Genomic DNA, 17,961 nt, shown 5'->3' with positions numbered 1-17,961 from the left:
ATAAGAAGATGGGTGGGCTTTCTGAGTAAATTGTCCTATTCCACGGTGAAATATGGGCCACAAAGTTAAACATTTTCAGGGTTGGTGATTGTTTTAGTTTTTCGTTCTACCCTGTTCAGTGTTCTGTTCTATTTCTACTTAAATCAGTAGACCTACCCAATCTCTTGTAGCTCATCATCTGTGCCTGAAATTACGTCATTGGTGATTAGGGGCCTGATGTACAATTTGTGACGGACATCTCGTTCGTCTAATTAAGGGATTGCATCATTTCAGACTTGCGATAGGCCGGATGGATATCCCTCATGTTTGTGTCGTAATAACCCGCCCCTCCTAATCCATATCGTCCCCTAATCTGGTGTTTGGCAGATGGGCCAGACCTGGAAATCTGTACAGAACCTCTCCACCTTCGAGCGAGCTGAGGTAAGAGAAAACGAGACCATGCAAAGTCGTGATTCCGCTCTGAGAGTCAAAACTGTCAGGTTCATTATAGAACAAGGACGTAAAGAAGAGAAGCCTAGCAACAGGTGTGTGGTGCGGCCATATTACAGCGGGTGGTGTTCAAAATTAGCAACTAAGTATTATGGCGGTATCAGAGCGCCATCTTGAGTGGCTTCTATGAGTCTTCCGTGGTTCCAAGAACATGGTCAGAACTCAGTTGCCGATTTGGGAACTGAGAAAACAGGTTTGAGTCTTTGCGACGTCTCAACATTCTGTGATCCTGGGCAACTCACTTAATTTACCCGTCCTTAAAGAAAAAGCAAGCACTGGTAAAGCCAAAAGGTCTCATTTTGGCTTTGCCAATGGCTTTTAGACCTGCATCGGAGCTTAAGTTAAAAAAAAAACCTTTCGAAGTTAGTGCCGTGTCATTTTGTAGGCGCACGCACCATGCATGCTTGCGCCTACAAAAAGGCACCGCTGTTTTTTTTCTCATCTAGTTATCATTCGGGTTCGGATAGATAACTAAAAAGAAAATGCGCAATAGCGTTTTTTTTAAGCTTGCGATTGGGCGGAAGCAACATGAGGGAAGGTGGTGATGGTAACACCAACAAAGGGAGGGGGCACAATAGTAACGGAGAGTGGAGGGGCTGCATTGGGGGAAAGCATTGGAGAGAAGCAACTGGGGAACAGGGCCACAGGGGGTGCAGGAGTAGAGAACTTTGTACACAATGTAGACAGCCACAGCTCGAAAACAAGAGAGGCCCTTGAGCGCCTTCGATGAACACCGACCAGGAGGGATGGGAGGCACGCGATGGGTGCCGTTGGTGGGCAGACATGGTGCTTGAGTACGGGGATGGATGAGTGCAGAAGAAAAGGGTTGAGAGGGAGAAGAAAGAATGCTAATGAGAAAAGAATCATAGAGAAAAGAAGCAGAGAATGAGATAGAGGAGCTGAAAGAAGCGGGGGCAAGTGAGAGTAGTGTGTGCCGTGCATGGTGCATGCAGCACTAATTATCAAGCGCGCGCGTATCGCGCTAAAAGTAAAAAAACAAGCTCTCGGCATTGCGTGGCGGGGGGGCGGGATAGCGTATTCCTTTGACGTCTGATGCGGGGTGCGAGTGGCAGGGGAGCGGATTCCTTTGAAGTCTGATGCCGAGGCTCACAAACCATGTGCACGCGGCAGGCTCACATGCACTGTAGGCAATCCGCCTTTGGGTGCACTATTGAAAGCCCTTACTTTAATCTCGCCAACAAGCAATGCTAAAGCAATGCCTTAGGTGAGACCTAAAAAGAGGGGTGGAACAAAACTTTGTTAAGGGATTTTGAATGGAAACATTTATGTTAGCACCCCTTACAAGCTTTGGCCCCTTGACAATCTCTATGAAACTTTTATAATTGAAATTTTGGGCATGTATAATTCTTTTTGCCAAATTTAGCCCAGATTCTTCAGTAGAGTCACAGTTATTAGCAACCAAAAATTTACTTTTTTCTCTATAAACTTACTTAACAGTATCTACAGATTTGCTAGCATGGAGTCTTTGATACTATACTACCTGTGATAGTGTGACATAATATATTGGATTAGCACCATTGTCTAACACAAGGCCCATGTATAATGTTAGTTCAATAAAAGTGCTATCCCATTTTTGTTTAAATGTATCTTCAGCTCCACCAAACCTTTTTTTTTCAGGAAGAGTTCATCATACATAGGTGCCCCTTAGTTGAATGGCAAGATATGGTCTATTTGAAACATCTTAAGCGATGTATGCACATGTTAAGTAATTCGATAATCACATCCTTCTTGGCTTTTTCTGGAATCTCCATAGTTAAAAAAAGCACAATGATAGAGGGAAAGTGGGACAATAAGCCCAAGGAAATGTTTGCACAAAGAACAAGCAGTGCCATTACACACAATGGTATACCCTTATAGCAAATTACAATATTATTGTTACAAGAGCGCAGCATTGCTTTGACACAATCTAGAAATCAGTGTTAGAGTGGAGAAGGATCCGCTGGATCCGGATTCAGCAGCTATTCTTGAGGTGGATCTAAAATTCAGGCCGGTTCTCTTGACTCTTCCTGTCGGTGCCCTGCCGAAGTGTGCTGACACAGACACAGCAGCAGTGCCACAGCACATTCCCTGTGTGTTTGTCCACTTAGCTGTAAGGAGGGAAACAACTCATAATGGAAAATAACCACCTTTTGTTAGCAATTGGAGCTAGTACTGAGCTCAGTTATGGCCTAACACACACCATCAGTGACACCCAGTATGAATGCCACTTGACAAGTTGGCAAGAGCATAAGGGCCAGATGTATCAAACAGTTTTATCCATTCTGTGTCTATGGGAAAATGTGGCCCAAAATTATCTGAAAGTTTTCGTAAACGTTCAACATTTCAGTATGTTTAAAAGATAAGTAGGTATGGGAGTGATCTGTAAGAATATCAGATATTTCTGTGTGCGTAGGTACATTCATAGCCATTTATATAGCATGCGGTACAGACTCATTTATAGCACTTTATAAGCGTTTAACACTACCCAAAAGGACTCACTTTTATCAACCCTTGAATAAGAAGATTTAATTTAAATCTTCAAGGCTTCAAATGTAGGTCTTAGACGTAGATGAAAGAGCAATAGGCATTTTTTTAAAACAGCTCATTTACCAGGATTGAAACTTGTGACCTGCAAGTAACAGAAGGAGCAGTGGGGCAGGGGGAGGGGGAGGGGATGTATTTCCCTATTACGTCGTCTGTCGATATCCCCGCGTCTGGCTCCACCGCCCATACCAATGAAATCTGGTGCTTCCCAGGAGTTGACCCATTGTTTCAAATTGTGCTCTTGATGCCCGTATATATCAAGAATTACCTCAAATATCCCACAACAGCATTTTTCCACTGGTGCCCTTCATATGCCAAAAATTACATGTAATATGCCCATACCAGAACTTTGCCATTAATCCTATCTAATTGCCATAGGTGACCCTAGTGTGCCATTCATACTTTCTCATGCATTCGTACTCTCAATCCTTTAATCTCGCTCAGTTATTCTCACTCGGGCTCACTCATTCTCCCTCATTCCAAGTCTCACTCGCTCACACTTTAGCAATTACAATTTCTTACATTCACTGTTGCTCTCACTCTCACAAATGCACTGACAAGGCCAGTGTGAGTACAATCGAAGTCCAGACTTGGTAGCTCAGGCCAGTGATGTCTTCTTCATCACTACCCAAGCTCAGTTCCAGATTTAGACTTGTCTTTTGTTTCTCTTTGGAGTAAGGCTAGAAGTAAGTAACATTCCAACGCAGTTGCAACCCCTGACGACCCCTAAATGACATCCATGGTCATGGTTGGACCGGGCACAGCTAAAGCAGTGAAACAGACTAGAATGGCTTTTCAACTGGTCCACTGTAATAGAGGCAGATTACAGTTTATATGCCTTCCTTCTCAGTGGGAGCACAAAGTGTTAAATTGAGCAAAAGGCAATAATGTTACATTTAAAGTGGTGAGCTTTAAGTGCAGAAAGAGTAGCCCAAGAACAATGAATGACTATAAAAAGTTGTGAAGCAGATTAACAATAAAAATAAAAGTGTTACAGGTCACTGGTGCAATCGCATCTCACATAATGTACTCACCTGCTTTCTGGCGATAGTATTCTAGAACCAGGGCCGCTCCTTCAGTAAAGAGAGTAATGCCATCCCGACCTTGGAATAGGAAGGAGTAATTCCAGGTAGGCTGTTCAGAGGGAAGCCCTGCTGGTGACAACTAAAGCGGGGAAAATGACAAACAAGCATTGGTAAATGCATGAGGTTTCGCCTAAGAAATTAATAATTAATGTAATGGAAATATTATAATATTATGTGTTAAGAGGAGTTCTGACAACTCTAGGGTACAGTACCACTGCACCTGCTGCACAATTCAAATTATGATTCTATTGCCTGTAAGGTGACTGCCTGTTCAGTAGTAAAACATTGCAAGATTTGGTGTTTAGAGGGGTTTCTAGGGTTTTGTGACCCAGTGTCACTGACTACACCTGCTCCACCATTGAAATCATGACCCTAGAGCCTGCAAGGTAACTGCACTTGTGACTGCTTATTTAATAGCAAAATATAGCAATATTTGGTGCTTAGAGGAGTTATGACAACACTTGCCCTGGTGCCACTGCACCTGCAGCACCATACAAATCACGATCCTATTACCTGTAAGGAGACTGCCTGTTTAGTAGTAAAATATAGCAATATTAGGGGCCTTATTTATGAAGGCCTTGCGCCGCCGGTGCGCCACTTTTAAAATGGGAAAAAGTGACGCACCTGCGGCGCAAGGCATTCATAAATAAGGCCCCAGGTGCTTAGAGGAGTTCTGACATTGTTTGGGCTGGTGATACTGTACTTGCTGCATCATTCAAATCATGACCTTGCTGTCTGCAAGGTAACTGTACTTGTGGTTGCATATTTAAGAATAAAAAATTGCAATATTAGGTGTTTAGTGGGGTGGCTGGAGCTTTTGGTCCTGGTGCCACTGCAATCGCACCATAGTGCCTGAAAGATAACTGCACTTGTGACTGCTTGTTTATTTGTTAAATATAGCAATAATCAGTGTTTAGTGGGGTGCCTGGAGCTTCTGGTCCCCGTGCCACTGTACCTGCTGCACTATGAAAATCATGCTTCTAGCACTTGATAGATAGCTGCACTTGTGACTGCCTACTTAATTGTAAAATATAGCGATATTAGGTGTTTAGAGGTGTTCAGATAACTGTTGGGCCTGGTGCCACTACACCTGCTGCACCTTTCACATAATGACTCTGTTGCTTGCAAGATAACTGCACTTGTGACTGCCCGTTTAGTAGTAAAATATAGCAATATTAGGTGTTGAGGAGTAGTGACAACTTTTGAGCCCAGTGCCACTTCACCTGCTGCAACATTCAATTCATGACCCTATTATCTGCAAGATAACTGCACTTGTGACTGCCTGTTTAGTAGTAAAATATTGCAATTTTAGGTGTTAAAGGGGAAGGGGGTCCTAGATCTTATGGTCCTGGTGTCTCCAAAGTAGCTGCACTTGTGACTGCCTGTTTAGCTTTAAGTTGTAGCTATAATATGTGTGTAGTGGAGTGCCTAAAACTTTTGTCTCTGGTGCCACTACACCTGATGCACCATTCAAATCAAGCCCCTGTTAACTGTAAGGTAACTGCAAGTGTAACTGCCCGTTTAGTAGTCAAATACAGAAATATTATATGTTTAGAGGAGTTCTGACAACTTTTAGGTCTGCTGCTACTGCACCTGCTGCTCCATTCAAATCAGGACCCTGTTGTCTGCAAGGTAACTGTACTTATGGCTGCCTGTTTAGCAGTGAAATATAGCATAGCTCTTGAATATTAGCTTTATTTTTAATACACACTGTTTATTGCAAACTTTAAAATTTTATTAGAATGAGCAAATAGATTAAGTTGAAAAAATCAATTCCATAATGCCCACAAAGTGCAAAGAAACGTACTAAGGAATGAATAGGAAATGCTGCAACCGTTTTAAGGCTAAAGCATCTGCTTTACACAACTAAGTAATGAAAAACAAGCATTCCAGCATACTGTTAGAAGCTGTCTGCCTTTTCAGTAGGAAGAGATCTTATCTTGACAGTGAATGGGTCTTAAACAGTGTGAACAGCTTTAGTGGAAGTACTGTAAATGGGTGCAGCCAGGGGAAGTAAAAAAAAAGTTCCACACAAAAGCAGATGAACACAGTAATTAGGCTATAGAGACTGAAAAGAGCCCTCTTTTAAGATATAATAAATACAAGAGATTTCAGAAGCACAGCACAAGCTAAAACTACAGGCGGGGGCAGGCATGGGGGATAAGGGGATCAAACAAAGAAAAAAAACATACTTTACTGTCACGTCTCTCCTCCTTCTCTCCTCCTTTTCCCTCCGCACTGCCAGAACAGTACACGAAGCATATCCAGGCTACCCTAAGCTAATCACAACACTGCATTGTGATTGACCTGAGCTCCGCGGATCGGCACACATCCAGGGAATGGGAGCCTGGGCATGTTCTCCACCTAGGCTGTATTGCTGCCTAGAAGGAGAACATCAAAGGTGCGCTTGAATGTTTGGCCGTCCCGAAACAGCTGGCCAAACATTCATGTGCACATACAAAGTGTGCTCATCACTCCTCCTGCTACTGTTGTAAGAACAGCCCCACCGTGCATAGCTGTTGCAGCGGGAAACATTTTTAAAAAAACTTGTTATTATCATTTTATTTTTCCTTTATTTTACTGACTGCTGCAAAGCAGTGGGGAAACCAGCCACCAGCAGCTTCCAGCTCGAACATCAAGAAAATCTTCAGGGAAGATTTATGTGGTGTGTGCACAACTATCCACTATACAGGTGTTTAAACATGGGCCATCAATGTCCACACCAATGCAAGTTAAAAGATAAATGTTCAGTAAAAAATATATACAAAAAATGAAAAGAATTAAAGGATATAAAGTAACATGGCTAATGTGAGTACAATCTGAGTCCAGGCATCCCTGGGGTCTCTATGCTTATTTGTTTCATATTCATTGCCACCCAAGATCATTTCCTGACTTGGACTTGTCTCTGATTTCTCTTATGGAGTGGGGCCTAGAAGTAAATGACAGTCAAACACAGATGTCTAACCTGTGTTCAGACTGCGTAGCAGAAGCATCATTCTATCCTTGAGGAAAGGAGGGTCTGAGGTAGGATTAGACTATTTAAGGCCAAAACAGAGGGGATACAACCTAGTGGTCCAAAAAACACCTTAGGATACTCTAAGGTGGATGTATGACATTACAACGCATGCTTTTACCACGCATGCCTTTACAACGCAGTTTTTACAACGCATGCCTTTACGACGCATAGCGCTTAGGGGTGCTGGAAAGTGAATAGTTTAATTTACTATTCCAACTCCAGTCCCCGTGGATAGTAGGGAAGGTGTTGGATAGTAAATTAAATCTATTCCCTATCCTAGAGCGCCCCCCCCAGCGCTATGCGTTGTAATGACATGCGTTGTAATAGTTGCGTCGTAAAGGCACTGCGTGGTAAAAGTTGCGTTGTAAAGGATGTTTCCCCTCTAGGGCGAATGGAATTCACTACAGTGAAGCTGTTAGTAGGCAAAATGCAGATGTCCTGGTCCCAGCTTGCTCCCCAAGGTTTGGTAGTGTGTGCCATCACGCAAAGTGAAACTGTTCCTCCCAGAAGGCTCTCTTTTAAAACCCTTGGACTTTTGCTGTTCAAGTCTTCGTACTCTTGTATCTTGATGTTGGCAATGCCCTACTCTATGGAATCCTGGACTCCACAATAGCCCTGCTAAAGGGCATCCTACATGCTGCAGCACTTCTCATACATAGCCTGAAGAAATATCACCACATCATCCCCATTCAAACTCCGCTGGATTCCCTTTCTGGCCCGCACTGTTTTCAAATCCAGCAGATTCATTTGCAAAGCCAGCACAACCGTAACTCACACATTTCGTGCTCATATGATAACAAGCTCACTACCTCATTTGGCTCTTGGAAATTCTGCAACCAGTACACTATCAAACTTGAGACAAAGAAGTATACAAAAGTAAAAAGAAGAAAAATGGCCTTCTATGTGTAAGCACAAAGGGGCTGGAATGACAGCTCTGTGTCCATCAGAACTGCCTCAACCTTGCTCCAATTTAACAAAGAGGCAAAGACACCCATCTTTCAATAACTCTATATAATGTTGCAGAAACAGTCTATTTCTGCTCCCAGAAATTTTCGCTGAGTGCTTGGAGTAAGTTTGGGGAAAATGTGCATTAGGAGAGTGCAAGCAGACTTGATATTCAAATTTTGTTGTAAATAGCTCTAATTGTTAGCACAAATTTAAATTTTGCACTAAGAAATAGCACAAAGGGGCACTTGCATCAAGTTAATCACCGGTCACAAACGGGCTGATTCACAGAATTGGCCCCTTTGCAACTGGTAATTGGCCATTTGGGATGCATCAAGCCCAAACCCAATCGCAAAATAGGCATTCACAAAATTTGCAATTACCTATTTTGTGAATGCATTTAGTTAAATAGCAATTTGCGATTCCTTAAATGTACTGCAAGAAGCAATCTGAGATTGCGACTTAGCATTAAGGAATCTCAAATTACCACCAACTTCAAGTTGGTGGTAATCTGCAATTCCTTAGAAAAATGCTGGAAATTGCATTTTTCTAAGTGCGATGTGGCGCACATATATGCCCTTAGGGCATGTGTGTGCACACATGCCAGTTTGGGGGTGAATCAGGGTGGCCTTTTGGCCCCTCTGTCACACTTGAAATTGCATTCGCAATTTGAGATTACCTTATTGGTAATCACAAACTGTGAATGGTTTCACACTAATTCGTATGGACTTCTAGGCCCATAGGAATGGATTGGAATGCATTTCCTAATAGCGAATCGCAATTTTCGAGTCACTATTAGGAAATGTATAGGAATCGCTATGTCTTTTAGCGAAACCTACATGCATAGGCAATTGCGATTCCTTAATAGCGATTCCTTAATAATTGCTATTAAGGAATTGCAACTGCCTAGCTTGTTGCAGAATTATCCTTTTCACATAATTCCATGCAATCTCACAGAATGTTTGGGTAACTAAGCATGATTACACTACATGGAAAAGCATTTTTTGGTTTGCTTATAACTTTGACACAGTTTGACAAATCTCCTGATACTTTCCCAAAAAAGTCTCATCCACCTCAGCTTTTTCATGGAAATTGTCAGTAAGATCCATCAAAAGGAGGCCGGAAAAAAAGGGGGGTTCCAAAAAACGTTGTCTCCGTGTTGTCCAAACATTGAACAGCGATACAGCAAAAACAGCTGAATGAAACAACACCAAGTTTGGCACAAAGCTAGATTTTTGCCTAGAAAGTGTGCTTTTAGTGATTTGGGGTGAATCTGTACAGTAGTTTTTTGAGAAAGTAAGGTTACAGTGTATGTATATATCAGGCTCGAGCGGGGCTGGCGTAGTTGCACAACGCGGCGTTCCACGGAGTTGGGCAAAAACTCAGTGGAACTCTGCTCCGCTGTTCCACACTCCCTAATGAATATTTTCTAAAAATAAATAAATAAGATAAAAAAACACCCTTACCTCTATTGCGGCGTCTCCAGGCTGCCCTCCTCCTCCTTGCCATGGTCTCTTCTGCAAACTGAAACCCCTACGTCAGACATATGACTGCAGGCGCACGCGCAATCCTACATGACATACTTGTGACATAGGGGTTTCTGCAGGTGAGACAACGGCGAAGAGGAGGGCAGCCCCGAGACGCCGCAATAGCGGTAAGTGTGTTTTTTTATCTTCTTTATTTTTTTAAAATATGTATTAGAGGCGGTGGAGGCAAGGAGCTTTCACTGTGGATCCAAGGGCTGAACTCAGCTCTGATGCGGAGTCAGAGTTTTGCCTAAACTCCGCGTTCTCAGTGGAACACGGAGTAGGCAAAAATCTGCAAGCTTCGCCAGCAGAGTGGAGTTCTCTGCCCGCCCCTAGTATATGTCAGGCGTGGAGGATCCGCATGCCTGACAGATGAAAAGCTAAATTCTGATTGACTGCAAGCACATAAACAAAGATATGGCGTCAGCCATTTTAGGACATAGGGATTCAGCCCCATGTCCAGCAAATAGTGTTTTTTTTAAAACCTCGTCCCCCTAGGCCTGGTAGGCCTCTGGAACCCCGCTGGGCCAAAAACGTGATTTTTGATTGGTGCCACGGACATGTGAACTTTACCCGCCCCCCAAAAAAAGGCCAGAAGGGGCAGGCACTTATACCTTTTTAGAGGAGGGGTGCCCCTTCCCCAAGCCTATGTTAATCCCGTGGGGATGCTTTTCTTAAAATTTGGAGGTGTATGCCTGCCACCACTCCTTGGGCCTTTGTAAAGCCTTGGGTACTCAATTGTTTTTTTAGGGAAGGGGGTGTGCAGCTCTCCTCCCCTAGCCTCTTAGCCACGGGGACCCTATGACTAGGGGCAGAAATATAAGTTTTGGCTGTGCGCATGCAGCTTTCCTCCCCACGCTGTAAATTGGCCCCGGGGAACCCATCCCTTGGGATCAAATACTGCTGCAGTGTCTCAGGTACCCCATCCCAAGGACAATGGTGTTCTCTGTGCTGAGAGTCTGGCAAGGGAATATAAACTTTATTTCCTGCCAGCATTATCCCAGACAGGGAACACTATTTCGCATTCACCCAGTTGTGAGCAAAGGAAAGCAGCCGGGTCCTACTGACACCCACAAATTTTGCTTGCTGGAGAGCTGGCAGGGGCCATAGGGCTCCGCCCGCATTCTCAAACATTGGATATATTTTGAGTGGCCTGGATGAGCACCGGGGCACCAGCTGTATGAAAATAGTTGGCTGTGGCTCATGAATGGTTTTGACTGGGGAGACGGCAGGGGCCATGGAGCTTCCCCTTAAAAAAAATAAGTGTGGGTGGCCAGAGTGGGACCACGACACCCCAATTTATTTTTATTTTTATTGTATTGTATTGTAATTGCATTTATAGAGCACTTACTACCCCTGACAAGGCGTCAAAGCGCTTTTTCGGCGAGTAGCACTCTACTCCGGGACCCATAGAGGATTAGTGCTGAATTAGAATAGTGAAACATGTAAGTACATTTTAAGTGGTGGCTAGGTTAGTCAGTTATTTGGATTTGGAATGATAGCAGAAGGATAGAGGAGGACAAATGTTTGTATTTATATAGGCTTGTTGGTGCACGCTATTCAGGAAGCCTACAAAGGATTAGTGGTAAATTAATATGATGAAGCATGAAGTAATTTCAGTGGTGGATATTAGTCAGTTGCTTGGAGTGAGAAGGATAGCAGAGGGATAAAAGGGAAAGAAAGATTTGCATTCATAAAGCACTTGTTACCCCTGACGGGTGTTGAAGCGCTTTTCTGGCGATTAGCACGCCACTCCGGAATCCATAAAGGATTACTGTTGAAAATTAGTATAGTAAAAAAAAATATGAAGTAATTTGAGTAGTGGATATGTTATTCAGTTATTTGAGTAGTATATTAGTATAGTTTAATATGGAATTTGAGAAGTGAACATGTTAGTCTGTTAATTTAGATTGAAAAGGATAGTGGAGAAATAAGAGTGAAAGATTTTTTTATTTTTTTTTAGGTCTTAGCAATAGGAGGAGGCTTTTGGATGAGTAAAAATGAGTTATGGGTATTGCTAAATGAGAAAAAGGGCAGTATTTCTGGCCCTAATCCCGACCAGTCTTGACCAGGCAACTGCCCTTGTCCTCTCTGCCCTTAGCCTCGACGCCCGGGCTGAAACGCCCTAAGCCTGGCCTTTTTCATAGCCCTAGTAATCAGGTGACCCCTTCAGCCAATGGGAACCCTAGCCCTAACACTATCCAATCACAACACTGGCCCTAAAATCTAGAACCAATAGGAGACCAGGACCTTACAGCCAATCTTAGCCCTAGTCCAAGGACCCAATCAGTTCAAAAACCCTGATCTCTATGTCAAATAAAGGCCCTAGCCCTACCAGTAGTCCCAAAACAAGTCCATGCAACCAATGGCACAGGTAGCCCTCGTCCCTACTTCCAATAGAAAGCCTAACCCTACTCTAAGTCCCACACCTAGTCCAGCAACCAATCACACCAGAAGCCCTAATCGCTACTTTCAATTAAAGGTCTAACCCTAGCCCTAGACCCACCCTACTCCCAACAACCAATAACATAGGAAGCCCTAGTCCCTATTTCCAATAGAAATCCTAACCCTAGCCCTAGTCCCAACCCTACAATGATTGAATCACAGACCCAGAAACCAATCAGAACCCTCAAATACCCAACCAATGAGGACATTAACCCTAATCCAATAGAACCACCAGATGCAACCACCAATCAGTGTACACATGTACCAACCACAAGCAGACCATATAAGGTCCCAGCTACCTCAGACAAGGTTTGCTGGCCAGGGAGTTGGAAGCTGCTTCTCCTGTTCAGAATCTCCTAGGAGACAGACAGCCTCAATCCACACTTTGGACTGCAGCAGGTAAGGGCCTCACTAACTTGAAATCTAACAATACTGTTTGAAGAAAACTTTACTCCCCCTGCTGGCCAAAAAACGAAGTGCACAGGCCCTAGTAAAACACAGTTTAAACAGCTCACAGAAGTACCCTCTGATGTAGAAAAATCCCTGTTGCTGGAGGGGGGGCAGGTGGGCTGGTTTCACTGGCTTGTGAACACAAAATGGTGGCTGGGAGTGCACTGTTTTAACATACAGGCCTTAGCACAGAGCAAAGGAGAAATTTGGAGGGAAAACAGAATTGTCACCAAGGAATGAGAGCGACAAACTGCAGAAGTTGGACTGCAAATCCCACAACTCAACACACTAAATGGAGGCAATCATGGGCAGGCTAAAACAAAAAATTTTAACTGTAACAACCACAGGCATAGACAGTAAACACAGAAAGTGAAAATCGTTTTTTAAACAACTTTTTGTCTTGGGAAGAGACAGCACTAGTCTGTCTCCTTACCACTTCCTTGACTCTGCTCACTGCAATCTGGGGCACAGGTAGGCTGCAACTCACAAGATGAGCGGCAGGAGACACTCTTTTGATCCAGGCGATGCCCCTAGAAGGGTAGGGGCACCACCGAGCAATTTTGTTAATGATAAGGAGGGCAGCAGGGGGCACAGAAGTCCCCAGCAACATAGAAAAAACACAGTAAGTTTCCTGAGTCATTGAACCCATGATTCCAGGAGAGCGTACTCATTTTTTTCAAAGAAGTTGGAGTTGGAGCTGACTGCTTTTCACCTGGAGAGCAAAGACCACTTGTGGTTGCTTCAATAGTTGCAAATTGAGAAAATTGGCAAGTCGCCCCAGTCGCCCAGATTGCTGGAGCTATCTAACTCATGCTCCTTGTCTGACAAAGTTGTTAGATCTGACATAGAATAGAACTTCCCGTCGGCTTCCATTTCAATAATTTTATCGACTGTATCGACTGTATCAACTGTTTCCACCATAGTTCCTGGGCTTAGCTGTGCAGATTCATTAACTACACTTGGCAACGTGTTAGCAGCCAATATAGGCTCTTTGTTCTTGACAGTACGTTTTTTATCAAATATCGCTGGAACAGTTTTCTGCCTCATAGGTGTCTCTTGTACCTGAGGCTGGTGGGCCGCAGAGTCTCGATACTGGCACTGTATATCACCTAACGCACCCTGTGCTGACGACACCCGGTTAGGTGAGGTGATCGAAATATCCTCTGACACCACGCTCTGAATTTGTTTGTTAATGGCCCCACCAGGCTTGCTCTTATTAACATTCCCTTTAGCCTTAGGTTCAGTGTCATTAGTGCCTGCAGCAGACGGATTCGGCTCTCCGATGGCTGAAGCCCCCACTGAGATTTCAGCCGCTGCGCCTCCCTTGTTCCTAGCAGTGCCCCTGCCCTTCGGTGCCATCCTCTGAACTAAGGGCTGAATCTCGGCACAGTGTCCACTCCTTAATACCAGCAGTGTCAAACTCAAAACAGAAAACAGGAAACAGAACAAGAAAAAGAGTCTTTTAAAAAAAAAAGAAAAAAATATATATATCCAGAGACTACTGGTCCCAGAATCCACCAGAAAGGCTTACTTGTTGTTTGCTGTTCGTTGTTTGCACTGATTTTCAAAGCGCTGCCTGTCTCAGAATAGTACTGGGTCCTTCACTCCTTCCAATCTTTTCCTGCTGCACCTTACAGAGCCACACGCCGCATCAATACCAGCGCCTTCTCCTAGGCGCTATGGAAGAGATTGATTTCAGTCGAGCCCCCAGCCAACGATACAGAACGCCATCGAGGGCATCACCACCAACTCCCGCTCCAGCGCTCCAACGCCGGTGTACAGGCTGCAGTGCAAGGCAGCGGTAAACGGGCCAGGTTAGTGAAGCGGCGACGGGAAAGAAAATTGTCCTGAAGCTCCGCTGAGTGCAGCGCGCTGTCTGCGAGTGAGGATAGCCTGTAGTTAGACAAGGGGTCGAGTGCAAACCACCTTGTTTTCCGGGATGCAAAAGAACCAGCAGCTCTCAGAGAACTGAGCGTGGGACACCATCCGACGCAAGCGAGAATGCACGGAGCCTTGAGACACACCAGACCCAGTTCAACCGACGCGTGGTCACCGCAGGTAGGAAAGCGGACGGAGCAACGGGATAGCACCTCACACGGCCACAGCTGCGGATATGGAAGGTGAGGAGTTTGATCAATCTGTCTCCCTGTCTACAGTTAGGAAAACGACTGATCTTTTGGATGGAGTGCAGCAGGGTCAAACCCGGGAGGTTACGCATGTAACGCAGTTAAACTTAGAAGTGGAAGAGGAGCTTGAGGAGAGCTCAATAACCCTCGGCTTAATATACAAGACTATCATGGCTCATCGGTCTGAGACGAAAGTGGAGGGCTTACGTACGCAAGGAGCAGTAAAGAAATTACAGAATACCGTGAGACGACTGGTTAAAACTTGCGCCGAGGTAACTACGAGGGTGGTTGAAGTCGAGGAGAGAGTCTCCTCAGTTGAAGATACTTTAGTGAAACAACAGAAGGTTGTGGAGTCCTTGCAAAGAACGGAGTCTGACGTTGAATGGAAGCTCACTGATTTAGAGAACCGGGCACGCCGCAATAATTTACGCGTGCTGGGAATAGCTGAATCGAAGGAGGGTGCGGACCCTCGCAAATTTATTATCCAGCTGTTTAAGCAAGCTTTTCCTGAACTAAATACTTGGGATTGGGAAGTTGAAGTAATTCGTGCTCACAGATTTCCTTTTGTGGTAAGAAATCGGACCAAGGAAGGCCAAAACAGTCAGAATCTCTATCCAAGGGCAATCCTAATCTGTCTCAACAACTACTTGCTACGTGAGGCATTATATGATTTAGCACGGCCGGATAAGAAAAGAACCGCTATGGGATGCGAGTTCTTTGTCCGTCCAGACTTTTGCTCTACGACTGTGAAAGAACGATGGCAAATGCGAAAATTAATCGTTCCTTTTCAAGAAGTGGGAGCCCAGGTGTTCCTGCTTAATCCTTCCAAGTTAAAAGTAATTGTCAACGGGAAAGCACGTTTTTTAACATCGTGCAAATCAGCACAGGACTATCTAAAGGAGGTGGTTGAGCACACCAAAAGATAATTTTATATTGTTTACTGGCTTAATAATTATTATTTTTTTTTTTCGGATCATAGTATGTACTAGGTGTGGATCACCAGTTTAACTCACCGTTTGTTCATTTTTCGACAATGGGTGTCTAAATCTTTTTTTCCTGCGAACTTGATTGCTAGAAATTTGGCTATTCAAATGCTTATGTTTGTCATAATTGGTATAATCGAGTATTCAACTATCTCTATTTTTATGACTATGACACTAGCTATGGTATAGAAGTGGATTACGATGTGATGATTAGGCTATGAAAGTTAATAGTCTATAACTGTCTTGGACACTTTTCAGTATGGTAAAATGTGGTAAATGTGGTAGAATGTAAATACTTAGATGCTGGAGGAAGTAAATAAGGTATAAGGAGAAGAGGGGAAAAGGGGTGACACAGGTATTGGTAGGGGAGCTGACGGGGGGGGCACGGTAATAGCATCTCAACATCACTGAGGACTTAGTCCTTAAGCCTCACAATGGGTGGTGGGGGTGGGGGGGTAGGGAGGGGAGGGATGGGGGTGGGTGGACGGGAGCAAGGGGAGGGGAGGGGATGGGGGGAAAAAATAAAAAGAGTATTTGTTTGCATTGCAGTAATGGTATTACAGTTTGAGTACATGCACATCCTGTTTTGGTCTGTGTTTTCTTTTTTTCTTTATTCTGATGGGGCAGGATAAACTGACTCTATCTACATGGAATGTATGCGGTCTTAATGATGGCAAAAAACGGGCTCTCTTTTCTAAAATTGTCCATCTGATGCGGGTAGACTTCCTTTGCATACAGGAAACTCATGTACCCTGGGGGAAGCGCGATCTCCTTAGGATGGCTGGCTACGAGCTCCTTATATGTTCTAAACAGTCCTCTATGATTAGAGGGGTGGCTATATTCATGAAGCGGGGTGTGGGATCTTGTAAAAGGACATTAGGGGATAAAATGGGTCGGTGGGCCATAGTCGAAGTCTTTATAGGGGGTAAACAATTAACGATTTGTAATGTGTATGGGTCGAATTTAGACGATCCAGAGGTGATGCAACAGTTAAATGTTGAATTGGCAGCTTGGCCTTCCCCCCTTTTATTATGCGGGGATATGAACATTAATACTCTAAGTAATTTTGATCTAACTAGTGACTTAAATTATGTGGGCAGAAAGCTAAAAGTATTTAAAGCACTTCAGACTCTTCTTCAGGAGCATGGTTTGGCTGATCTCTGGTTTCTTCACAATAAAGCCGAAGATGGGTTCACTTACCATTCTATCCCCCATAATAAAAACGTCAGATTAGACTATGTTTTTCTTACAGTACAGGTGGCAATTGGTTCTTCTATTTCTTGCTTTCCTCGGCTTATCTCAGACCATAACCCATTGATAGCAGAGTTTGATTGGCCTCGAATTAGGGGACCCCCTAGGGAGTGGACGTTTGAAAGGAAGCTGCTCCACGAAGATGAGTATCGGACCCACATTAAAAAGTGGATAGGTCAGTTTTTAAAAATAAATACTGGATCAGCATCGGATCAAGTGGTATGGGATACGTTGAAAGCAGGTATACGGGGGGAAACTAAGAGCTTCACTTCGTACAGATGGAAGTATGAGCAAGAACAATTACGCAGGCGTGTTGAGGAGCTAAGAGAGGCAGAAATCGAATTGACTCTGAATATTAAGAATGGCTATGAAATTCAGCCGAGTCAACAAAAAGTATCTATCTTGAAAGCCCAACTATTGGAACCACTTGGAAAAGATCTTGCATCAAAGTACTTACAATATCGCACTGAGATGTTTGAGTTTGGGGAGAACTCTGGCAGGGTTTTAGCTAAGAGACTTCGCCAGCGTAGTATACAGAATCAGGTAGTGAAAATCCAAGATCAATATGGAATAATTCATGATACTCAGGAGGCAATTAATAGAGTTTTTTTGGATTTTTACTCTTCTTTGTATACGGAAGGCAGGGAGGATATCCCTAGATCGGATATTGATAGGGTCATGGAGGAGTATCTAATGGATGTGGAGACAATTAAAATCTCTCTAGAACAGGCTGAATTTTTGGGCTCTCCTATTCAAATGGAGGAATTGGAAATTGCCGTTAAATCTTTAGCTAATGGCAAGGCTTGTGGTCCAGATGTGGTTCCCCTGGAATTTTATAAATTCTTTTTAGACGAGATTAAGGTTTTTTTTCTTGGGGTTTTGAGGGCAGCACAGAGGGGCATAGTGCCAGAATCATGGCAAAATGCAACTATAGTTTTGTTCAGGAAAAAAGGGAAACCAGAGCTGCTGCCGTCATCATTTAGGCCGATATCATTAATTAATGGAGATTCGAAAGTTTATTCCAAAATTTTGGCTCGTCGACTAGCGCAAGTAATAACCCCACTGGTCTCTATATATCAGCACGGATTTATTCCAGGTAGG

General features: G+C 43.8%; 1 protein-coding gene across 1 annotated transcript in view; it reads right to left on the bottom strand.

Moving 5' to 3' along the window:
- Positions 1–17,961, bottom strand: part of CCDC33 (coiled-coil domain containing 33) — a 1,331,950-nt gene that overhangs the window by 638,939 nt on the left and 675,050 nt on the right. Inside the window, exon 9 of the mRNA XM_078684539.1 lies at positions 4,068–4,197. Coding sequence (XP_078540665.1) covers positions 4,068–4,197 — 130 coding nt within the window. The remainder of the gene's footprint in view (positions 1–4,067; positions 4,198–17,961) is intronic.

The sequence above is a fragment of the Lissotriton helveticus genome, chromosome 3_2 (genome assembly GCF_964261635.1).
Source record: "Lissotriton helveticus chromosome 3_2, aLisHel1.1, whole genome shotgun sequence".
In the NCBI taxonomy this organism is placed as follows: domain Eukaryota; kingdom Metazoa; phylum Chordata; class Amphibia; order Caudata; family Salamandridae; genus Lissotriton; species Lissotriton helveticus.
This window is presented reverse-complemented; position numbering and strand designations above follow the sequence as displayed.